General features: G+C 47.2%; 1 protein-coding gene across 1 annotated transcript; it reads left to right on the top strand.

Moving 5' to 3' along the window:
• Positions 1–25,325, top strand: MMAB (metabolism of cobalamin associated B). The gene is made up of 9 exons (XM_053588811.1): positions 1–183; positions 1,822–1,883; positions 4,439–4,532; positions 15,229–15,286; positions 17,939–18,011; positions 18,278–18,375; positions 18,680–18,744; positions 20,523–20,582; positions 22,387–25,325. Exons 1-9 carry the CDS (start codon positions 68–70, stop codon positions 22,478–22,480), a joined length of 720 nt encoding a protein of 239 aa, XP_053444786.1. The 5' UTR covers positions 1–67; the 3' UTR covers positions 22,481–25,325.
• The last annotated feature ends 384 nt before the right edge of the window (positions 25,326–25,709 follow it).

A 25,709-nucleotide genomic window follows, 5' to 3' on the forward strand; every position in this document is an offset into this window, starting at 1 on the left:
AGGTGGAGTCACCCCGGGGCCTGGACCGGAACCTGCTGGAGTCAGCCCCCTTCAAGCGGCCTGGCTCATGGCTGTGTGGGGACTGAGAGGCCGCCTAGGCCTGCGTGGGTGCTTCCGCGCCGGCAGCCTCCTGCATCCCCGTTTCCAGAACCTCGGCCCTCAGGGCGTGGAAGATGGGGACAGGTGAGTGTCTGGCGGTGGGGGGTAACTCAAACACCTACCGCGAATCGCGGTGTAGTCGCCATGGGTACGTCAAACGGTCTTGAGGTCACCGCGGCAACCGCCACGTGACGTCCCGTGGCTGTCCTGACGTCATCATGACAACGTGAGCAGCGTGTGCGCCAGAGACCAGGAATTTCTCGGACTAGTTGGAAGGAACCCCAGCTATCCTGGGACAGTGTGGGGCAAATCTCATGTGGGCCAGAAGGGTCCTCGACTCGGATTTTGACCCATCTCCAAAGCAGTTTATACTCCAAGACACACAGATAACACCAACACAATCTGAAAATGGCTTTCCTCATACACCTTGAAACCTGCTCCCCAACCCAGACCTCAGAACCCATAGAAGTACCATGGATTAATGGGTTCATGCAGTTCGTAAACCTAGTGATTTCCCTGTTAAATAACCTTGTAATGTCACTTTTTAATTTTCGGTTCTAAACAGTATTTGTTATGCTGTTACACGAAAATGCTAGTTTTTGAACCCTGTTTTGGCAATTCTTTATTTCTGCATATACTTGACGTGTCATAAAATGCAAGTGGCCCAGGTTTCTTTCCCTCCAAAAGGACCTGACTTGGCGTAGTAGAGGGTAAAATTTGGGGTAAGATAGAAGTTACACTTTGTACTCTCACACAGACTCAGGTGTGAATCTCAGCACTGCTTCTTCCTTCCTGGATGACCCAGGAAGGTGAGTCTCACTCTGTGAACTACATTTTCCTCAACAAAGATAATAGGTAGTATTTACCTTTTGGGACTGTGGAAAGATTCCAGGCATAATTCCAGAAGATAATGCTTGTAATCCACTTAGCATAGTGCAGGGACTACAGTAAGTGATCAGTACTTTTCAGCAAATATTGAGCATCTGCATTGAACAATGCACTGTCTCAGCTGCTCTGTAGATATAGGTGTGAGCAAGACACAAAGGCTGCCTGCAAAGGGCTTGCAACTAGAAGGGATGGAGGGGAAAGATGTCAACAAGAGATTGATTACTGTCCTCTTTCCGCCATCTTTCCAGACCACCATAATGGTGCTCATGAACGTCCTGGCTGGTGTTAAGAGCATCAACAATGCCAAAAAGAGAGGCAAACGCTCGGTTCTTATGAGCCTGTTCTCCAAAATCATTGTCCAGTTTCTAACTGAATCTTAAAGCATGATTACATTGCGAATTTGAAATCCTCAATGCTTACAGAGGTGGGAAAATTATTGTGAACCTCACAGGCAGGTTAAACAAGTGTGGAGTGATCAGCCCCAGATTTGATGTGCAACTCAAAGATCCAGAAAAATGGCAGAATGATATTCTCTGATCCTGCCAGTTTGGTTTCATTGTACTGACAACGTCAGCTGGCATCATGGACCAGGAAGAAGCAAGAAGAAAACACACCAGTGGGAAAATCCTAGGATTCTTTTTCTAGAGATGTAATATATACTTAAAAATAAAGTCCACTTTGCCTCAGTGGACAAAAAAAAGAGATTACCTTCCAAGAAGTTAGGGGTCAATCCTGCCTCTGAGGTTACAGCAGCAGGCTGAGACCCACTGAAGGAGGTGCCCCTCTGTGTAAGTGATGGAAACTCACCACCTCTTGATATCTGTTTCTCGTTAGGCTACAGCCTTCCTTGAAGACACCCAAGAGCCCGAAGATCTACACCAAAACAGGAGACAAAGGTAGGGTGGGACCAGGTGAAAAATGCAAAGAAATATGTATGGCAGGCCGGGTGTGGTTGCTCACGCCTGTAATCCCAGCATTCTGGGAGTCCAGGGTGGGTGGATTGCCTGAGTTCACACATTCCAGACCAGCCTGAGCAAGAGCGAGATGCTATCTCTAAAGATAGCCAGCTGTTGTGGTAGGTGCTTGTAGTCCCAGCTACTTGGGAGGCTGAGGTAAGAGGAATTGCTTGAGCCCAAAAGTTTGAGGCTGCTGTGACCTGTGACACCACAGCACTCTACCGGGGGTGACAAAGGGAGTCTCTGTTTCAAAAAAAAAAAAAGAAAGAAAGAAAGAAATACATATGACAGACAGCATTTTAAAGTTCTTTCAATTCTTTGCAGCCATTAAAAACCATGCGACATCTTGATACACATCACAAAAGTGTTATGTGAAAAACACCCAAGATATATCAAGTGATAAAAGCAATTTGCACAACAATCAATTTGCCAAGAAGTATGTGTATATGTATGTTGAGACATGTGTAGAAGAATCTGAAAGGTTATGCTGGAGTCTGTTACCTGGGAGAAAGATTGAATTGTGGGAGAGGGGAATGAACAGAAGGGCTTCATTACTTATATGCTTTTATCCTAGTCTATTATTTTATAATGAGCATATATTACTTTGATAATTTAAAAAACTATCAGAACTTGGTGTTGTATAGAAAAAAGTAAGATGGGCTGGACATGGTGGCTCATGCCTGTAATCCTAGCACTCTGGGAGGCCAAGGTGGGTGGATCACCTGAGCTCACAAGTTCGAGACCAGCCTGAGTCAGAGCGAGACCTCGTCTCTAAAAAATAGCTGGGCATTGTGGCAGGCACCTGTAGTCCCAGCTAGTTGGGAGGCTGAGGCAAGAGAATTGCTTGAGCTCAAGAATTTGAGGTTGCTGTGAGCTGTGATGTCATGGCACTCTCTTGAGGATGACAAAGTGAGACTTTGTCTTAAAAAAAAAAAAAGAAAAAATGCAGAAGAATATGTCAATATGTTACCATTTTTTGAAGTTCAAAGCCATGCAGATCACTAGTTATATTGTTTTATGTTTGTATACTTAAAAATATAAAGACATGCATAGGATGTACTTAATGCCACTGAACTATAAACTTAAAAAAGGTCAAAACGCCAGCCTGAGCAACATAGCAAGGCCCCATCTCTACAAAAAAATAGAAAAATAAGCTGGGTCTAGTGGTGTGTACTTGTAGTCCCAGCTACTTGAATGCTAGGCAGGAGGATCACTTGAGCCTAGAGTTTGAGGTTGTTGTGAGCTATGATGCCATAGCACTCTAGCCTGGGAGACAGAATGAGACCTTATCTTGAAAGAAAAAAAGTTGAACTGGTAAAATTTGGGTTATATATATGTTACCACAATAGAAAAGACAACATGCATAGGAATAACACATACCAGATGGTATTGGTGATGCCCTCCAGCCAAAGACTTGCAGGGACAATCTCTAGACAAACAAAGTGAGGTCATTTGGGTCCTTAGAACAAGGCATGAGGCAGCTTGGGAAGAGGATGCTGGAAAGGGCTATAGGATCGGGCTTGCAGTGCATGGTGTGGGAGAGGATTTAAGCACGTGGGGGTTGCTCTGGATTTGATGCTATCAAGGAGCAGGGCTAATTCTGTAATTAAATACCTTAAAATTTTTTTTTTTTTTGGAGGCAGAATTTCACTGTGTCACCCTCGGTAGAGTGCGTGGCACCACGGCTCACAGCAACCTCAAACTCTTGGGCTTAAGTGATTCTCTTGCCTCAGCCTCCCAAGTAGCTGGGACTATAGGCACCCACCACAATGCCCGTCTATTTTTTGATTGTAGTTGTCATTGTTGTTTGGCATGCCCAGGCTGGGTTCGAACCCACCAGTGTTACGTGGCTGGCGCCCTAGCTGCTGAGCTACAGGTGCCGAGCTACCTTAACAATTTTTATCTAGAAGGTAGAAGGGTGAGAAGTACTAAAGCTGTAATGGATAAAGATGCAGAAGTTACATTAGCCGGGAAAGATTTTGTTTATCTTTTGTAATTTAAACTATGGTCTATGCACAGACATGTTTGCAAAGTGGCCTTATTTGGGCCTTGATCTGTCACAGTCATAGAGTATAGCCTGTCTCATGCTGTTCTGTGAAATGGTTTGTGTTCAGCAGAACACCACTGCCTACCAAAGCCTGCCTGATAGTGCCAGAGCAGCTCCTGACTTTTGGGGTGGTTTTCCCTTTGTCAGAGGTTGTGGGAGAAAGGCAGAGGCTGTAACCTAGACAGAAATGAAAAGGGCTTTGATTTCATGTGAAATACAATGATAACGTGTATATACTGTGCACACATGTGTTTTCTTTAGCAGGATGGGGGCTTCTGGGTTGTTGTTCTTTGATCAGCAAAGTCAGTAGCAATTCTTCAATTTGTACACGTAATGATTTGAGCATTTTTCTGTGTATATGTTATATTTCAAGTTGAAAGTTTTTAATAAAACAGCCTATCAGGAAAAAGAAAGTCTTAATTTGGGTGGCTCAACATTTTTCCCACAGGGTTTTCTAGTACCTTCACAGGAGAAAGGAGACCCAAAGACGACCAAGTGTTTGAAGCCATGGGAACTACAGATGAATTAAGTTCAGCTATTGGGTAAGAGAAATGAACGAGGATTAGCCTTGAGGTTGAGTTTAAATCATGCAATAGTAAGTGTAATTAATGTGAAGTTCTCATGAGTGCTGGGCAGTCCAGGCACTTGTCAACCCTCAGTGAACTTGCCTCAGCCTGAAGCACAGGTTGGTCAGCTCTCCAAGGCTGCCAGACCATGGGCACCTTTCTCTTTTTGCCCTGCCTGCTCCTGCTTTTGTCTCATGCTGTGCGAAGCTGCCTTCCTTCTTCTTCCTTGGCTCCCTCACTTTCAGATAAGCCTGTGTGTACCTTTGAGGTCCATATGTTAAGTGAAAGAGGTGAGTTAGTAGAACACACAGTGCAACAAATGTGACCCCTTTTTGTGACTGTTTTTTAAATGAGACTAAGTTAAGAAGGTTGACTTAAGGAATCAGTCAGGATTGGCCAGGTAGTGCTGTGGTAACAAACAACCCCCAAATCTCATGCCTATGATACCAAAGGTGGATTTTCTGCTCCTACTTCAAGCCCATCACAGGATGGGTATCTTTCTGTTTCACATGGCCTTCACTCTGGGACCCAGGCTGTCAGAATAGCTTCTGTCTGGGATGATACTAGTCATGGTAGCAGAGGGAAAAGTGGTCATGATGAAGCTCACAGTGGCATGGCTCTTAGGGCCTTCAGGGGAATGACACCTCCTTTCTATACTCAAAGTTCCTTTGTCAGAACCAGTCATACCTGACATCAGTGGGTGGGAGAGGCAGCAAATATTTGAGAACAAGAGCACAGTCCACCACGCTTAGCAAGCTGGTGATGGTGTGCACAGTGGCTATCTCAAGTGCTAGCTCCTGAGATCTGACCGGTATCCCTTTAGTGATAGGTGCACGAGAGTTAGGTAGACCTGGGTTCTAATTCTGCACTTTTGCTTGTTGGGCATCTAGTGAACCCCAGCCTGGGACAGTGGCCAGGAAGAGAGACAGTGGTGAGGAAAGAAAGAAACTTATACCAAACTTAGTGCATAAAACCGAAGCCTGTAAGGGCATACACTGTTCCTTGTGCCTAGGGGGCCAGTATGAGAACAATGGACACCTGCCTTGTTTCTAGGAGTCTTTTTATTTGGTACATAATGGAGGGTATGTGCAAGGATGCACAGCAATCAGTAGTCAGCAGTCAAGGTTAAGAATGAAAGAGGGGAGATTACAGTAAAAGGTAAGCAAGGACATAGGGTCATGGAACATCTAAGGTGGCCAGATAACGGTGCCAGCAGAAGAGAGTGGGGAGAGCAAGTCTCATCTCAGACAGACATTTCAGCCTCTCCGATCCAAGCTAGTAGTTGATGGTCTCAGCTCACCAGCACTGCTGATTTCCCCATGCAGGGGTAGTCACATAAATATTCCCCTGACTGGGCACCTTACCCTGAGTTGGAAGATCTGTGAGGAATTCAGCCTGTCCACCTCCGACAGCTGCTGACTGTTTCTGGGATCTCAGGCAAATCACCTGGTCCCTCTGGTGATTTGCCTTCATTTACTATTCTTTCAAATCACTGTGGTAATAATGTTATCCTCACCATGTTCTTGTGAGGATTAAGTGAGATGATTCCATGTATCCTCTTAGGACAGTGCCTAGCACAAATAATAATAATGTTAGCTATTATCATTATTATTCTTTTTTTTAATTGTTAAATCATAACTGTGTACATTAGTGCAATCAAGGGGTACAATGTGCTGGTTTCATATACAATCTGAAATATTCTCATCAAACTGTTCAACGTAGCCTTCGTGACATTTTCTTAGTTATTGTATGTAGACATTTGTATTCTGCCTTTGGTAAGTTTCACCTGTACTCATTCTAAGATGCACCATAGGTGTGGCCCCACCGATTGCCCTCCCTCCACCCTAACCTCCCCGCTCCCTTCCCCTTCCTTGGCCCTTTCCTCATAGTCTCGTGCTATAGTTGGATTATAGCCTTCATGTGAAAGCTATAATTTAGCTTCATAGTAGGGCTGAGTACACTGGATACTTTTTATTCCATTCCTAAGATACTTTTCTAAGAAGAATATGTTCCAGCTCCATCCATGTAAACATGAAAGAGGTAAAGTCTCCATCTTTCTTTAAGGTTGCATAATATTCCATGGTATACATGTACCACAATTTGCTAGTCCATATGTGGGTCGATGGGCACTTGGGCTTCTTCCATGACTTAGCAATTATGAATTGGGCTGCAATAAACATTCTGGTACAGATGTCTTTGTTATATTGTGATTTTTGGTCTTCTGGGTATAAACCTAGGAAAGGAATTATAGGATCAAATGGCAGGTCTATTTTTAGGTCTCTAAGTATTCTCCAAACATCCTTCCAGAAGGAACGTATTAGTGTGCATTCCCACCAGCAGTGTAGAAGTGTGCCCTTTCCTCCACATCCATGCCAACATCTCTGGTTTTGGGATTTTGTTATGTGGGCTATTCTTACTGGGGTTAGGTGATATCTCAAAGTAGTTTTGATTTGCATTTCTCGGATGATTAAGGATGATGAGCTTTTTTCCATGTATTTGTAGATTGTGCGTCTGTCTTCTTTAGAGAAGTTTCTCTTCAAGTCCCTTGCCCACCTGAGTTCTCTGTGGATTCTAGTTATTAGACCTTTATTGGAGGTATAACCTGCAAATATTTTGTCCCATTCTGAGGGCTGTTTGCTTGCTTTACTTACTGTGTTCTTGGCTGTGCAGAAGCTTTTTAGTTTGATCAGGTCCCAGTAGTGTATTTTTGATACTGCTTCAATTGCCTGGGGAGTCCTCCTCATAAAATATTCACCCAGGCTGATTCCTTCAAGTGTTTTCCCTGCACTTTCTTCAAGTATTTTTATAGTTTCATGTCTTAAGTTTAAATCTTTAATCCAGTGAGAGTCTGTCTTAGTTAATGGGGAAAGGTGTGGGTCCAGTTTCAATGTTCTATAGGTTGCCAGCCAGTTCACCCAGCACCGTTTGTTAAATAGGGAATCTTTTCCCCACTGAATGTTTTTAATTGGCTTGTCAAAGATCAAATAATGGTAAGTAGCTGGATTCATCTCTTGGTTCTCTATTCTGTTCCAGACATCTACCTCTCTGTTTTTGTGCCAATACCATGCTGTTTTGATCACTATGGATTTATAGTACAGTCTCAGGTCTGGTAGCATGATTCCTCCTGCTGTGTTTTTATTGCTGAGTAATGTTTTGGCTATTCAAGGTTTTTCTGATTCCATATAAAATGAAGTATTATTTTTTTCAAGATCTTTAAAATATGACAATGGAGCTTTAATAGGAATTGCATTACAATTATATATTGCTTTGGGTAGTATAGACATTTTAATAATGTTGATTCTTCCCAGCCATGAGCATGGTATATTTTTTCCATTTGTTAACATCTTCAGCTATTTCTTTTCTTAAAGTTTTGTGTTTTTTTTGTTTTTTGTAGAGACAGAGTCTCACTTTATGGCCCTTGGTAGAGTGCCGTGGCCTCACACAGCTGACAGCAACCTCCAACTCCTGGGCTTAAGCGATTCTCTTGCCTCAGCCTCCCGAGTAGCTGGGACTACAGGTGCCCACCACAATGCCCGGCTATTTTTTTTTTTTTTTTGTAGAGACAGAGTCTCACTGTACCGCCCTCCGGTAGAGTGCCATGGCGTCACACGGCTCACAGCAACCTCTAACTCTTGGGCTTACGCGATTCTCTTGCCTCAGCCTCCCGAGCAGCTGGGACTACAGGCGCCTGCCACAACGCCCGGCTATTTTTTGGTTGCAGTTTGGCCGGGGCTGGGTTTGAACCTGCCACCCTCGGTATATGGGGCCGGCGCCCTGCTCACTGAGCCACAGGCGCCGCCCTCGCCTGGCTATATTTTGGTTGCAGTTTGGCCGGGGCCCGGTTTGAACCCGCCACCCTCGGTATGTGCGGCCGGTGCCTTACCAACTGAGCCACAGGTGCCGCCCTCTTTTCTTAAAGTTTTATAGTTTTCTTTGTAGAGATCTTTCACGTCCTTTGTTAGGTATACTCCCAAATATTTTATCTTCTTTGGTACTACTGTGAAAGGAATAGAGTCCTTGACTGTTTTTTCAGCTTGGTTCTTGTTGGTATATATAAAGGCTACAGATTTATGGGTGTTGATTTTGTAGCCTGAGACATTGCTGTATTCCTTGATCACTTCTCAAAATTTTGTAGTAGAATCCCTAGTGTTTTCCAGATAATACAATCATATCATCTGGGAAGAGTGAAAGTTTGATCTCTTCTGACCCTATGTGGATATCCTTGATCGCCTTTTCTTCTCTAATTGCAATGGCTAAAACTTCCATTACAATGTTAAAGAGCAATGGAGACAATGGGCAACCTTGCCTGGTTCCTGATCTAAGTGGAAAGATTTCAATTTAATTCCATTCAATACGATATTGGCTGTGGGTTTGCTGTAGATGGCCTCTATTAGTTTAAGAAATATCCCTTCTATACCAATTTTCTTAAGTGTTCTGATCATGAAGGGATGCTGGATATTATCAAAAGCTTTTTCTGCATCAATTGAAAGAATCATATGGTCCTTATTTTTTTTTTTGTAGAGACAGAGTCTCACTGTACCACCCTCGGGTAGAGTGCCATGGTATCACACGGCTCACAGCAACCTCTAACTCTTGGGCTTATGCGATTCTCTTGCCTCAGCCTCCCGAGTAGCTGGGACTGCAGGCACCCGCCACAATGCCCGGCTATTTTATTTTTGTTGCGGTTTGGCCAGGGCTGGGTTTGAACCCATCACCCTCGGCATATGGGGCCAACGCCCTACTCACTGAGCCATAGGCGCTGCCCTGAAAGAATCATATGGTCCTTATTTTTTAGTTTGTTTATGTGCTGAATTACATTTATAGATTTATGTATATTGAACCAGCCTTGAGACCCTGGGATAAATCCCACTTGGTTGTGGTGTATAATTTTTTTGATGTGTTGTTGGATTCTGTTTGTTAGGATCTTATTGAATATTTTAGCATCAATATTCATTAGTGATATTGGTCTATAATTTTCTTCTCTTTTTGGGTCTTTCCCCCTTTTGGGGATCAAGGTGATGTTTGCTTTGTAGAATGTGTTGGGTAATATTCCTTCTTTTTCTATATTTTGGAAGAGGTTTAGTAATATAGGTACTAGTTCTTCTTTCAGGGTTTGGTAGAATTCTGACGTAAAGCCATCTGGTCCTGGGCTTTTCTTTTTAGAGAGATTTTGTATAGTTGATGCTATTTCAGAACTTGATATAGGCCTATTCAACATTTCCACTTCATTCTGGCTAAGTTTTTGTAGGTGGTGTACTTCCAGGTATTAGTCGATTTCTTTCAGATTTTCATATTACTGAGAGTAGAGTTTCTTCTAGTATTTGTTAAGGATTTTTTGAATTTCTGAGGGGTCTGTTGTTATTTCATCTTTACCATTTCTGATTTATGAAATTAGAGATTTTACTCTTTTTTTCCTGGTTAGGTTGGCCAAAGATTTATCTATTTTATTGATCTTTTCAAAAAACCAACTTTTGGATTTATCGATCTGTTGTATAATTCTTTTCTTTTCAATTTCATTTAATTCTGCTTTGATTTTGGTTATTTCTTTTCTTCTGCTGGGTTTGGGGTTGGAGTGTTCTTCCTTCTCCAGTTGCTTGAGATGTCCCATTAAGTTATTAACTTCCTCTCTTTCAATTTTCTTGAGGAAGGCTTGCAGTGCTATAAATTTCCCTCTTAGGAATGCCTTTGCAGTAGCCCAGAGGTTCTGGTAATTCGTGTCTTGGTTGTTGTTTTATTCCAAAAATTTGGTGATTTCCTTTTTAATGTCATCTATAACCCATCTATCCTTCAGCATAAGGTTGTTTAGCTCCCATGTTTTTGTATGGGTATGCAGGTTCCTGTTGTTATTGAGTTCAACTTTTATTCCATGATGGTCTGAGAAGATGTAAGGAATAATTTCTATTTTTTTAAAATTTGCTGAGGTTAGATTTGTGGCGTAGGATGTGGTCGATTTTGGAGTATGTTCCGTGGGCTGATAAGAAGAATGTGTATTCAGTTTTGTTGGGATGAAATGTTCTGTAGATGTCTGTTAAGTCCAGATGTTGAATGGTTAAGTTTAAATCTAAAACTTCTTTGCTTAGCTTCTTTTTGGAGGATCTATCCAGCACTGCTAAAAGGGTGTTAAAATCTCCAACTACTATGGAACTGGAGGAAATCAAGTTGCTCATGTCTGCTTAATTTATAAGAGTTTCTCTTATAAATTGAGGGATGTTTTGGTTGGGTGCATATATATTAATAATTGAAATCTCATCATATTGTGTATTACCTTTAACAAATACGAAGTGTCCATCTTTATCCTTCCTTATTTTGGTTAGTTTAAAGCCTGTTGCATCTGCAAATAGGATTGCAATGCCTGCTTTTTTCTGCTTTCCATTTGCCTGGAGTATAGATGACCATCCCTTCACCTTGAGTCTATATTTGTCTTTTAATGTAAGGTGAGATTCTTGTATGCAGCAGATATCTGGCTTGAGTTTTTGTATCCAGTCAGCCAACCTGTGCCTCTTTAGAGGACAATTTAAACCATTCACATTAATTGAGAATATTGATAAGCCTTTTGAGAGTCCAGTGGACATTTTTAATCCTTTTGCAACTGTGGAAATTTGAATTTGATCAAAATTTTCTGGGTGGGTTTACTTTTGTGGTGGAGGATTACGCTGGTCTTTATGGAGGATAGGTCTGAGAATATCCTGAAGAGCTGGTTTAGTTATGGCAAATTTCTTCAACATGTGAATGTCATTGAAGTATTTAATGTCTCCATCATAAATGAAACTCAGTTTAGTTGGGTACAGGATCCTGGGTTGAAAGTTATTTTGTTTTCGGAGATTAAAGGTCGATGACCATCCTTTTCTAGCTTGAAAGATTTCAGCAGAGAGATCTGCAGTTATTCTAATATTCTTGCCCTTGTAGGTGATGGTTTTCTTTCATCTGGCTACTTTCAGAATTTTTTCCTTCATATTAACTTTAGTGAAGTTGATTATGATGTGTCTGGGGGATGTCTTATTTGGGTTGAGTCGTGCTGGAGTTCTTAAACTGTCTGCTATCTGAATTTCAGAATCTCTTGTCATGTCTGGAAAGTTTTCCTTCATAATCTCATGGAGAAGAGACTCTGTGCCTTGTGAAGCCACTTCGTCACTTTCGGGGATCCCTATAAGACAAATATTGGTTTTCTTCTAATTATCCCAGAGCTCTCTGAGAGAGTGATCTGTTTTTACCCTCCATTTCTCGTCCTCTTTGAGAGTTTGGGAGCATTCGAAAGCTTTGTCTTCAATGTCAGAAATCCTTTCTTCTACTTGCTCCATTCTGTTACTGAGGGATTCTACTGTGTTTCTCAGATCTTTGAGGGCTGCAATTTCTTGTCTCAACGTGTCAAAATCTTTGGTCATCTGGTCTTTGAATTCATTGAATTCTTGAGATATCTTTTGGGTTACTGCTTGGAATTCTAATTTGATCTTATTTGCTATCCAGATTCTGAATTTGATTTCTGACATCTCAGCTATTTGTTTGTGCATGGGATCTTGTGCTGTGTCTGCCTCATTGATCCTTGGGGGAGTTGATCTACTCTGATTATTCATATTCCCAGAGTTTTTCTGTTGATTTCGCCTCATGATTGTTTTTCACCATTGCCTCTGGCTGTCCTCAGAGTTGGGGAGGTGTCTGTCCAAGATTAGACCCCAGCGGGATCACTCTATTGTTGCTGGATCTTTGTAGGGAGTGACTGTGTGTAGTTCCTCTGGGGCTGCCCCAGCCAGGGAGTTCTGGTCATCGAAGCAGCTCTGGAGTGTGACACACCCGGATCCAGCAACAGGGCAAGGGGTGGGGCCTTGGTGTGTGTCACACTTTATGAGGGCAAGACATGATTGCAAGAGGGACTTTACCTAACAATTGCAATCAGTGTAACCTGGCTTATTGTACCCTCAATGAATCCCCAACAATAAAAAAAAAAAAAAAAAAAAACAGGGCAGGAGGTGGTGTGCACAGTTCTGGGAGTGCCTGGCGCCCAGTGACTTTGGCACAGAGAGCCCAAGGCTGCAGCAGTCTCTGGCCAGGGGAAGGGCTCTGCTCAGGGGCAGGGAGGACTCCGGAGGGCTGGCTACCAGAGTTCCTGGCCAGACGAGTGGGCCAGTGTGGCAGGGAGGGTACAGGAGGGAGGAAGCAGGGTTGCGCAGCTCCCGCAGTTCCTGGTCAGGGCATGCGGAAGCCCAGCGGGCGCGGGTTGCGGGTTGGGGGTTGCTGCACAGCTCTTATGGAGGTCCTTGCAGTACCAAGCCCAGGTGTTTGAGGTTGCTATGAGCTGTGACGCCACGGCACTCTACCCAGGGCAACTGCCCGAGGCTCCAGTGTGCCAAAACCGGTCTCACTCTGCCCCTGAGGGTTAAGGCTGTAAGGCAGCTCAGTCCCTAGGTTACTAGCTCCCTCCCTATTCTTGCTCTGCAACCCTGAGGGCGGAGCTTGCTGGGGCAGTTCTCTCACAATGGCTCCCTGTGGCCCACAGCCAAACACTATTAGCTCCGTCTGGCTGCTCAGTCTGGGGCCCTAGACAATGCCCAAAGTTCTCCACACTCCTGCTCAAGCTCTCCCTAAGGCAGTTCAAGTGCCAAGTCCAAAAATACCAAAACAGTTCACAGGTAAGGCCTTTCTGGTTTGCAGTCTCACTTCTGCTTGTACTTATGGCTGCTGGCGGGATTAGGTTCATCGAACACACGCAACTACTTGCCAGTTTTCCACTGTTTTTGTCCTCCTCTTGAGGTCCAGAAGTCCCTTGCTGACTCCCTGTATCCTCAAAGGGATGATTATAGGCAGATCCCACCAGCCAGAGATGCCTGGAGTCTTATCTCCTCAGACTCACCATGCCCTGTTGCAGGGAAGCTGTTACTTCGCTGTCATCTTGGATTGTTCTCATTGTTATTATTCTTAAAAGCTAGTTGTTTGTGGCTAATAATAATATTAGCTATTATCATCATTATTATTATTCTTAAAAGCTAGCTGTTTGTGGCTATCATTTCTCAGTGACAGGCCTGACTGTATAGGTGAGACTTTCAAGACAGAAAATGTGGATAGTCTGCCAGCTGGGCAGAGTAGGTAGACCCCTTAGTGTATGGGGGAAGGGCTTGAGGGGCTTGGGGGGCTTCAGTGACAAAGTGAAGCAGGCAGAGGGACCAGCTCTGCAGAACCTGCCAATCAACAGCCATTGTCTCTTGGTTGATACGGGACAGGTTGGGGAGCCCCCAGTGGGTCCTTCTGTTGTCAGATGCTGACTAGGCATCTTCCTGTGCCAGGCACTGCTAACCTAAGAGACTCAACCCTGGAGCCACAGGCAGACAATAATTGGGCAGTGACAAGTGATAGGAGAGGGCATGGGGTGGGCATGGAGGAGGGCCTGATTCATGGCCTGGGTCATGAAGCATCCCTCAGTGAGCAGAGGCTTCTAGACGCCTGCTGAGAGCCAGGCCTGGGGCACACTGCTGTGCTGAAGCCGGACTGTTCCAGCCCCAACAGCCCTTGCAGTCCAGACTCATGTGGTCTTCTGGATCCTTGAGCAGGGCCACACTTGGAGATCTGGCAGGCCACATGTGGCCTTGAGGCTATAGGCTACCCAATCTTGCATGAGATAGTGAATCACATGTTCATTTGTTTTGTTTTAATTGTAAGATGTGCTGGTTCTTCATATGCCCTTTCAAATCTATTCTCCAGCCTCCTCTTCAGCTTTCTATGCCTGGGAGACTGATTTTACTGACCCCATCACCTGATTCCCTGGTCTTCTGGCTTTCAGTTTGGTCCAGCCAATGGGAGGCAGTACAGGAGAGTGAGTGGAGAGAGGTTTGGGAGTGTGTATGTTCCCATCCTGCAGTGTGTGTGGCTGTGGTGGCAGCCTGGCTCTCCACCTAACTCTCCTGTTCCTCGCCCCCAGAAACCAGCTCCCTCCAGGGTCAGTGGCTCCTCCCCCTCCTTCATCCTGTCAGCGCCCTGTCCTTGCTAGTTTTTGCCATCTCTTGTTAGTTGCTATAGCTCTGTTGGCCCCCTCTGTGAAGAGCTCTTCCCAAAGCTGTCCTCCAGGAATTCTTCCAGCGCCCCAATGTCTGTCCCTTGCCTGACCCCGACTGGTGCGGGAAGCGAATGCAGTGTTTCAAGAGAGGCAGTGCCAGGGTCCTGACCTGCGTCTGGGGCAGCCTGCTTTCCCTGCCCCACCTTGCCTTACCAGGGAGCTCCTACTCAGCCTTCGAAGTCCTACCTTTAGCATTGCTTCCTCTAAGAAGCCCTCCTTGCCCTGCTAGCCAAGGCCAGGTTAGGCTCCTGTTGCACTTTTCCTTCAAAGCACTGATGTCAGTTTGCACCTTTGCATTCAGTAGTGTGGTATCTGATTCACACCCACCTCTCCTGCTGGACAGAACCAGTGTCAGGTTCTGCTCACTACTGGATCACCTGGGCCTGGCAGGTGTTCAAACAGGAATTATTAACTGTAAATAATGAGTGTAAAAAGGCATTTCAAGAAACATTCTATCTCAATGGAAGGTTACAGTGTTCTTATTGTCAGCAAGAAAAATACCATCATGCTATTACATCTAAATTAGTTAAATGGCCTACCACCTGAGAATCTATTGTCTTACAGCAAGACAAAGGTTGGGGACATAATATGTTGTATTAGAGGCAGATTCTTTTTCCTTTTTCTTCATAGGTTTGCTATGGAATTAATTGAGGAAAAGGGCCACACCTTTGCCAAAGAGCTTCAGAAAGTAAGTAATTCGGTCTAACACCACACTAGGATCTGTCATTCCTGAGGCCTGGGAATCCCATAACTAGATTCATCATCTAATCACTCCTTCCCTTTTATGTCACCTGGGTCTGGTTCCGCTCCCCCTGCAAGCCTCAGTTTCTAGAATGGGGACTACGAAATAATCCTCCTTTGAAGGTGAGTGGTGAAGTTTGCACTAAGTGAGGAGAATGCAGAGTGTAGCCATTCTCAACCCAGGCCAGTCTGTCCCCCAGGGCAATATCTGGGGATAGGGGTGCTCCTGGCATCTAGTGTGTCAAGACCAGGGGCAAAGCTAAATATTCTATAGTGCAGAAGACAGCCTTTCTCAATAGTGAATGACCCAGCCCCAAATGGCAGTATCTCCAAGATTGAGAAACCCTGTGTGAAGTTCCTCAGCTTGTGCCCTGCCCAGAGTGGGGTGTGGAGAGGCCCTCAGCCCGTGGGACCTCTGTTTGGTAGTATAACAGTTCTACTCCTTATGAAGGACTGGGGCTTCTGACCCACAAAGGCAGGGATGCCATCCTAGAACACCCAGGAACATGACTGCAGTTTCCATCCACATGTTGACTTGAGTCTTCATTTTATTTAAAACAATTTTCTTAATGGTTTTAGTAGGGACAGGATATCATTGTGTTCTTCAGCCTGGTCTCAAATTCTTGGCCTCAAGCAATTCTCCCGCCTCAGCCTCCCAAACCGCTGGGATTACAGGCATGAGCCACTGTGTCTGGCTGACCTGAGTCTTTAGAAACTGCTCCGTGGAGCATCAGTCCTCAGCCCCTTCAGTCTTCCAGCCCTGGCTAGAACCCACTTGGGCTCTTGGGAGCAGATGTAGTGAGTGAGGCTGCCAGGCTGCAGAGGGCTGGAGGCCTCAGCTGCCAGAACCTTCTGTGAATGAGTCCACTCCTGTGTGATGGAGAATGGTTGTCAGTGTAACCATGAGGAACTGTGCATGTCAGCAGTGCTCACTTCTATATGCCATGCTCATCTCCAAGCAGAGTTTGCAGAGGGGTAAGACGCCTGTGCTTTAAAACCCTCTGACCTGGCGGTGCCTGTACCTCAGCAGGTAGGGTGCCAACCACATCCACTGAGGCTGGCGGGTTCAAACCCAGCCCAGGCCAGCTAAAACAACAATGACAACAACAACAACAAAAATAGCTGGGCATTGTGGCGGGTGCCTGCAGTCCCAGCTACTTGGGAGGCTGAGGCAAGAGGATTGCTTAAGCCTAAGAATTTGAGGTTGCTGTGAGCTGTGATGCCACAGCACTCTACCCAGGGCGACAGCTTGAGACTCTGTCTCAAAAAACAAATAAACAAACAAAAAAAACCCTCTGATCTTTGAGTTGCAGCTTCCACATCTCATCTTTCAAGGCCTCCCCTGGCCATCCTTTCTCCAGCTGGCCACCCCCTAGGTTTCCATACCCTATACCCAGAGGCATCATAAGGAGTGTTAACATGTTCATCCATCTGCCTCCCCACCTGGCCTGGGCACTGCGAGGGCAGGAACTGTGTCTGGGTCATGCAGGAGCCCAGGCTGGCCCCGGGAGCTGCTCCCTCAGCCTGTGGGTGAGGTTGGGTAGCAAGTCCCTGCTCCCCTCACTTTATCCCGTTCAATCCTCACAGGAGCCTATGAGGAGGAGGTTAACATCCCTGCTTTTTAGGGAACTCAATCAAGGCTCAGAAATGCTGACTTGCCCAGGCCCTGAAGCCAGGCCTCAGTGAGCTGTGACCTGGTTCTCATACCGATGCTAACTCTCCCCAGCCCCTGGGGTAAGCGCTGCAACTGGCCAACCAAATGGGCTGGCATTACACTTATTACTCCCCCTCTACTGTGAAGGCAGAGACCCCAAGCAGTGAATTAACTTACCCAAGGTCTGCTGTCATCCACTGTGGCCTGCTTTTCACGCAGTCACAGGGGCAGAGGTCACAGACCTCCACCCTCCCCACAGCCACCAGCTAAGGTGGACCCTGGCCAGGCATGAAGTCATAGGTGGCATGTGTGACTGTTGTCAACACAGGAACCCATTGGCTGTTCATCACACTGGGGCCTGAAGTCCTTTCAGCAGACCTCAGCAGTCCACTTCTGTTCCAAGCAAACCTACTCTGCCCCTTAGCTAGAGCACAGGCCTCACCCAGCCAGGTTTCCTGCCCCTGAAGCCCCCACATGCCCCAGCTGATGTTATGTTCTGAAAACTCCTTGTCCTTTAGAGTTTAGAAAGCACTATCATGTTTGGTCTTTTGACCCAACTATTACAAGTTAGAAATCCATAGCTGTCAAGTGTAGAGAAAAGACGAAAACCTCTTGGAGCTGAGGCATGGGAGATGTGGACCAGAGCTGAGAAAGTTCCTCTTAACCAGCACTAGCTGCCCCCATGGGAGCCTCTTCCTTCCTCAGACTGCAAAAAAGGCCCCCCACCAGGTTGCCCCATCCATAGAGTCAGGTGTCTCAGGGAGATACTGTGTTAAAGGTTCAGATTGCCTTTAAAAGTGGACGAATTTGTGCTCTGGCACCCCCCTAACAAGCTGACTCTTGTGCACTGTACTAGCATGTTGGTGGCCCCTCCACGTGGTGCTGGTTACCTCCAGCTGGCCCACCATGAACAGGTCTTCATTCACACCTGCTGTTGCTCCCCAGGTCCAGTGCATGTTGCAGGATGTCGGGTCCGCCCTGGCGACACCACGCTCCTCGGCCAGGGAAGCTCACTTAGGTAATGTCTCTGAGCCTGCCCTGGGTGTTCAGAAGGCCCTGGGGTTGGGGGAGGGCACTCTCCTAGCTGTTATTCCCTGGGAGCCCAGTCCCTCAGGAATCCACAGGTGGGCTAGTCAGCCTGTTGCCCCTGGGAGGGACGGTACCTTCTGAGCCAATGGAGGCAGTTTGTGGGACACCCAGAAAGAAGAGGTGTAGGGTGGTTCCCTTCCTGGTCTGGCAGGCAGTGGCCTCATGGCAACTTTGCTCTGCCCATTGACTCCTCAGAGCACACCGCATTTGAAGAAGGGCCTATCCTGGCGCTAGAGCAGTGGATCGACAAATACACCAGCCAGCTGCCCCCTCTCACAGCTTTCATTCTGCCTGTAGGTACTGGGCTCCCTCAACCTAGGGGCTGCTGCAGGCTGGGCGTATTGACAAAAACCCATGGGCTCTGAAGAAAACCGTCTTGGTAGCTGTCTCCCAGTCGCTTAAGTCTCTCCAGGTCCTCATAGGTCCCTCTCCAGCCCTGCCCACTCTGGAGGGGGTGCTCAGTGGGTGGGCCCCAGTGGGGTCCCCCAGAAGCAGAACATTGCCGGGGGGTGCGGGGTTCAGGGCCTGGCTGTCCCTGTCTGCAGGGGACACACCTTCCTAGCCCTACCCCAGCCAATACCTGCTTTCTCCTTTCAGTCTGGAGGCAAGAGCAGCTCTGCACTGCATTTCTGTCGGGCCGTGTGCCGCCGGGCTGAGAGACGGTAAGAGGCCAGGGGAGAGGGGCCTCCATGTTAGTGGGCAGGAGCAGACATAGCAGGGTTGGTACTGCACCATCCGACCATTCCTCTACAGAACTTATCCAGGCATCTTCACTGTGCCAGGAGGGGAACAGGACAAACTAAGTGCTCGTTCTCAGGGCACTGTGTTGCAGAGGGGAGGCAGTCATGCATGGGCAGAGGAACTAACAGATAACGTACTTGCACATGGCTCGCAGGCCCCGAAGGGTTCTATGCCATGGGAGATGGTGGCAGGAAAGGACCCTGCTGGATGTGGGGTGCAGGAGTGCCTAGGTGGCTGTTGGGGGCCCAGGTGAAAGCTGTCAACAGACCAGCCACCTGCTGCCCCAACCTCTCCCCTGGTTCAGGATTGGGAAGAGTAGGGACCACCCAAAAGCTACTGACAGTCTTTTCAAGGAAAACCTAGAAGAGGAAGTACAAAATCTCCATTTACACCATCCATAAACTGGCTGCAACCCAGACCTGCAGAGAAATGGAAATGAAGTCCTGCTGTGATACAGCAGGCAGGGCCATGCCAGGCCCTGTACATTCATCATTTCTTTGATTCCCTGAGATAATGCTAGGAGAGAGAGGGTGGCTAGGAAAGAACTGACTCCCCAGTTTACAGGAGTCAGGAAACAGGCTCAGAGAGATGACATCACAGCCGGGGTCACCCAAGTAGTCCACAGTGCAACCCAGATCTGAGCCCAGGTCTGTCTTGTCCAAAGCCTGAACTTTTTGCATGGTCCCACATCACAAGGAAACATTTTGTCCTTAATGAAAGGCTGTTGGGTCCAGATAGTTCCTGGGGCATTGTGGGTAACAGAATGAGCTGTGGCTTTAAAAGAAAAAAATGTCATTTGTGTAAAACCATTCACATCAGCAGTGCTTATAATAGCAAAAAATTGGAAATGACCCAAAGGCCCAACTAAGAGGACTGGCTGAGCAGATGTTGGGTCCTCAAGACACTAGACAGATGCACAGCCACAGCAATAATAAGTTTCCAGACTGTTTGTGAGGTGGAGACTTGTACATGGGGCACCTCAGTTAAAGGAGCTCCCTGGTAAGTGCAAGGTGCCACAAATGCAGCCTAGGGCACACCTTGCTGGGGCACTAGCTGGTGTATGGCCTTGGATGAGGACTGGGTCATGAGGAGAGTGCCTCCCAGTCAGGGGTACGCAGCAGGGTGATATGCTTGAAAGGGCCAGCAAGGGCCCGCCATGTCACTGGTGCCCAGCAGACAGTAGTCCACTGTCTAAAAGTCTGCACATAGCAGGCATGGATGGCAGGGAAGTCAAAATTGTGTGGAATTGGGGCTTGGTTTGTTTAGACCTTTTTCTCCTCTGTAAAGTTGCTCTAAGTCATACATAGAAGGGGCTTAGACTAGTAGCCCTTTGGGAATTAAGGGTCAGCCTCCCCCTTCCTTTGAGGGCTGGGACTGACCACCCCACCCAGGGAGGACCCCAGGCCCAGTGTCACAAAGGCTGGCAGGCTGTGATGTGGTCTGGCTTCCCCTCACCTCCCCCGCCATCCTCCATCCCTCCTCAGCCAGACCCTCATGTCATATGCCAGAGGAAAGGGGGATTGAATGACCTGTTTAGACCCACTGGTGGTGGATTTCTTTATCTCGAGTGCTGACTGAGTTTGTGCAGGTCCAGGTTAAGCTGTGGTGATAAGAAAGGCCGATCAGGGTTTAGGCCCTGGGTCCCACAGGGTGCTGAGCATCATGACCTGGCATGACTGTGTTTTTCCTCCCTCTACAGCGTGGTGCCTCTTGTCCAGACGGGAGAGACTGATGCAAACGTGGCCAAGTTCTTAAACAGGTACTTGGATGGCATTTAGAGAATCTCTTTCCTCCACAAAAGGGCGCATATGTGGGAAATAATAGCAGTGCAGTAGGCCTGAGGAGCAGGGCCCAGCACTCGCTCACACACTTCTGTTCACTTAGTATGTGTATCTGTGGGCGTCTACCGAGTGCTAGGGCACAGGGAGACAGCTGTGAACAAGGTGGACGCCGTGCCTGACCCAGGAATGTTGCAGTCTTGTAGGGAAAGTTGCTATAAAAAACAGGAAAAAAAAAAAAAACTAAGTGTGAAGGGACAGTGTAGGAACAAAGGGCTTGGAGACCGTACTCAAGCAAGACCTCTCAATGGTGACTGACCTGGGGAGCCCGGAGTGAGGCCTGCCCTCAGCCAGTCTCCCTTCTTTACAGGTGATGTGAACTGAGAGAAGTCAGTTAGGGCAGGCCGAGCTTAGGGGCCTCAGTGCAGGACGTGAGAAACCAGGCTGGCCCAGGGAGCACTGATTCCCTCTGCCTCTCAGTTAGCCTCCCCAGCTGGAGCTGTACCAAGCCCAAAGCCTGCTCTGCTGGTTTCCACTCCAGCCTCAGATCGTGCAGTACCAGTGTGGAAAGGTCAGAGCCCAGGCAGGCAGAGAGCTAGGGAAGAGGCAGGGGTGGGGTCTGGGGGCTGGGAGCTGTCTCAGGTGTCCCAGGAGTGACCCCAGCCAGGTCTGACCATTGACTGTGGGCACTGGGACAAGGCCTGACCTTGGTAGGTCCTGACCATGTCCTTGCCTTTTGTTGGGGCTGGGGGGAGGGGGGAATTTCCTGGACCAGCAAGTGAGGAACCTTTGAAGCAGAAAGCCCTCAGTGGCCCTTCCAGTCCTATAGTGTGTCACGGGCCAGGTCAGTACATCTCCTAAGTGGGGCTTCACAGAGCCCATAACAAGCCCACTGCTGTCCGCCAGCAGTGGTCCAGGAGGGGAGAAAGACCCAGAGCAGAATCTCCCTGCACGGTCCCCTAGAGAGGGAGTGGTGGGGCCATGACCCCTGGGGAGCGTGGAATGGAGCTGGCCTTAGAGGGCAGTGCTGGGGCAGGGAGAGATGGAGGAGTATAGGGGTCAGTGTTTGGCATGAGATGGTGAAAAGCACGAGACAGCCAGAGGATAACTTCTGCTGAGCTCAGCATGGAAGGGCCAACATGGTATCTTTTCTCAGTTCTCTCCATCGCCACAGAGAGAAGGTTTTATAGACATGGTGGCTCATACCTGTTATCCCAGTGCTTTGGGAGGCCAAGGTGGGAGGATCATTTAAGCCCAGAAGTTTGAGACCAGCCTAAGCAATATAGCCAGACCTGGTCTCTACAAAAAATATTTTTTAATTTAACTAGGCACGGTGGCACCCCTCTGTTGTTCTAGTTACTTGGGAGACCGAGGTGGTATGATCACTTGAGCCCAGGAGTGCAAGGTTACAGTGAGCTATAGTGACACTACTATACTCCAACCTGGGTGGCAAAGAGAAACCTTGTTGGGGAGTGGGGGAAGGTACAGAAACCAGCTCAGAGAAAGGTCCAAAGTCACCTGCCCCATGGGGTCAGCAGAGACAATGGCCTCACCCTATAGGAATGGCCCCAGCCCTGGTGTTGGAGTCGGACCCTTGACTCTCACAGAAGCTGGCTCTCAGCCATCCATCAGGCCTGAAATGGCCAGGTACCTGCCATCCCTGCACGATGCTCCTGAGGCACATAACTCATACTTCCTCCTTGAAGGCTAATATGGGAAGACCCAGTTAGCATTGATTTCTCATTTCAAATAATTTTGTTTGCTTTTTCTTCTGTGCCCCACCAGACTCAGTGACTATCTCTTCACGTTAGCCAGATATGCAGCCATGAAGGAGGGGAATCAAGAAAAAATATACAAGAAAAACGACCCATTGGACTGAGCCCAAGGCATTTTGAAATAACAGAAAGAGGGAACTTTGTAGACAGACCTCTTTGTGGTGACAGTGGGGAAGGCAGGAGCTTGCACGTCCCCTGCCATTCGCCTCCAGGGACTGTGGCCCTCTTCAGAGATTCTGCCCTGCTTCCCCAAGGGCTTGCAGGGAAGCAGGAGTGAACTCAGTATTGCCAGGAAGAAAGATGAAGGAAGACAAAGTGTGAATCAAGAGGAAAACGGAAAAATGAATAAAAGTGGGCAAGGCTTGAGGGGTGTGTGTGTGTGTGTGAGAGAGAGAACCTTCCCATCACCAGCTCAGATTGTTCAAGGATTTGGATTGGAACCAAAGGCCCTTGGAAATGTCATTGTGATTTACCTGTGCCAAAGGAGCATTAAAGGTCACATTTATAAAGGGGAAGGCAGACAGGATTTGGAAGTTTAGTCACCTCTGAGCCAAGGTGTGGGCGATGGGTGGCAGCAGATTGGCAAGTGAGGCCTCAGAAACTCTGGGGTTGGGTTGAAGTGTGGGTGCCCGGGGTGTAGTGCAGAGGGTCCCCACTGAAAGGGATGGAGACCTGGTGAGACCAACACCACCGCTTAGTGGCACTGTGCAGAGTCTGGGGTCCAAGGAAGAGCCTATTCATTTTGAGAAATGAGGTCTTCAGTTTCCAGCAAGGCTGACACGAACCAGACTGACTTCTCTGATGTTGCACTTGGCTGGTTTAGCCTCTGAGATTCATGCCACTGCTGTATTTTATTTCAGTTGTCACCACTGCTCCCTCCTGCTATGAAACGACACCGCCAGTGCCAGCTGTGTCCTTGGGAAGGGGGATATTTATGAAGGGCAGAAAGGCAGCCTGGAGAACATAGAGATTCCATGCTGCTAATTGCAGGAAGTGAATTCGGAAGGGCAGGCTCTTGCCGATTGTCAGGGCTGAAATACCTGATGAAGTCACTTCAGCCATCCTTTATTGATTGAGTGCCTGCTTAGCATGGGGCACCATGCCAGGCTTAGGAAGGCTGGTCACTCTGGCCATTGTCCTTGCTGGCAAGACAGCAAACACTAAACTCTCAGTTGTGTACATCTTTTTGCCGTCATTCTTACCACCTCGCCTGCTAATTTTGCAGGAGGAGCAGGCATGTCCACGGCTTCTGGGTGCTTTCTTTGCCAGTGGTGCAGATGACCATGAGTGAATGAATACCCTCCAGGAGGTGGCTGTGTGCAGTGCCTCCTACCTGGTGGTTAGTACCAGGCCTGGCACATAGCATGTGCTTAGTGTCTGCAAATACAAGTGAAAACAGGAAAAACATGTGTGTTCAGGAGAAGCTAATGGTGGTTAGCTGCCATGTGATCATGCCTTGCTTGGCCACAGAGTCGCATGTTCCAGTAGCTTGCAGTGGATTGCTCATTTCTGCCTGTACCTCAAAGTCTTACCAGAAAGATTAGGATGTATAAAACAATAGCCCCGTGCTCTAGCCATGGTAAAGCACAACCTACAAAGGACGAGAAAAGCTCTTTGAGTAAATACAACATCCTCAAGTGACAGTCTTTGAAACAAGGCCATTTGCCTGTTGCCAAGTCCTATCCCCACTTCTCCTTCCAGGAGCAGTAGGACAGACATGAACATTGGTCCTCAGGTCCCTGGCTTCGTATCTGCCTTTCCTTTAACCAGCAGCACTTCCCTGAGAGATGGTCCAGGTGCAGGGCAGATGCAACATCTTGGCAGGTTTTTCCCTATGCTAGAAAAACTGAGAAAGCTTGCTTTGGGGGCCAGGAGGATGGGTTGTTTGAAACATTAGTTCTTCCACAGTGCCTCACAAAGCTGTTTTAGAACCCAAGGCAAAAGGAAAACTATTTACTCTGCTAACACTGATGAAAGCATCCTCCCATATTTTGAACTAGGTGGAAAGAGTTAATAAAAGCTTGACCATCAAAAAACAGGCCTGTCACTAAAGCCCGTGTTGCCCCTTGCATTTGCACATGCGTCATTGTTGACCTTTGTAAATGATCGTTCCCATCACAGTAACACAGGGTTGCAACATAAGCCACAGTGCTTGGCTATCATACTTTTTTTTTCACAGCTTGATCTTGGAAAATAACTGCCTGAAAACATTTCTTGATCACCGAGTTTGTTGACACTCCCACGCATCTTGCACCCACAAAAAGCACCTCCCCCACCTAACTCAAGTCCAGCTTGGGCTCCCTGGAATACAGTGGGTAGCATCGTTATCAGAGATGAGCTGGTGGTTGGATCTTCCACCTGAAGAGAAGCCCACGGTAACAATGACACCAACCCGAGCTGTGGCAGAGCCCCCGGCCAGGTGCTTCACAGATGTCTCATTTAAACCTCATAGCAACCCCGGGAGGAGGTATTCAATGTGCTCAGCTTTGCAAGTGAGGAAATTTAGACCCAGAGAGGGGAGGAAACAAGCTGTCCTGGTGAATTGGTGACAAAACGTAGGCCTAGGCCGTGGCCCCACTCCACCGCCACTTGACAGTCATTTTAATCACGATTGGGGCTGCAGCGAACAATGCCAGGCACTAATAGAGCCTGCTGTCTCATTTCTCAACCTAGTTTCCCTTAACTGATATTTCATGGTTACTGCTAATGGGCGTTTTTCACCGAGTAATTTCCACAGCCTGAACTTGTAACACATCCCAATGACAAACGTCCCAGGTTCCGAATCCCCCATCAGCTGCAATGTCACCCTCGCCCCCTTCCGACTGCCCATCCAGTTTTATGACCACTCTTCCCAATGATAGCTGCTGAACCTTTAAGAATCCAGACACATTTCAAGTTTAATTGAATAAAATTCTTTGTATCATAAATTCCGCATGAATGCTACATAAATCAGTGCCTGGAAGGATTTATGGCTCATCCCCTCCACTCTGATGGGGCCTGGGAATCTTCTGGCAATACTAAACCCACTGTGGGGGTGCAGTTACAACTTGAATTTGACTTGGTCTGTTGCTTTTCTTATCTAGACTTATCATGCTTAAGTCTAAGTGGAGGTAAGGACAGGCAGGTTGGGGAGACCCAGGAATTTGGAGGATGTCCCTTTGTTCTCCTGCTCCACGGAATCAAAAACTTCTCAAATCATGGCTTTTTACCTTTGTAATTCCCATGAAAGCCTTGTGGACACTCTCTCTAGACAGATGGGCAGACACATGCTCACGGGTCTGCATGCAATCTTAGGAAGTCCAAGGAAACCCTCGGTCATAATCCCTGTTCTTA

This window comes from Nycticebus coucang, chromosome 4, assembly GCF_027406575.1.
Source record: "Nycticebus coucang isolate mNycCou1 chromosome 4, mNycCou1.pri, whole genome shotgun sequence".
NCBI classification, from domain to species: domain Eukaryota; kingdom Metazoa; phylum Chordata; class Mammalia; order Primates; family Lorisidae; genus Nycticebus; species Nycticebus coucang.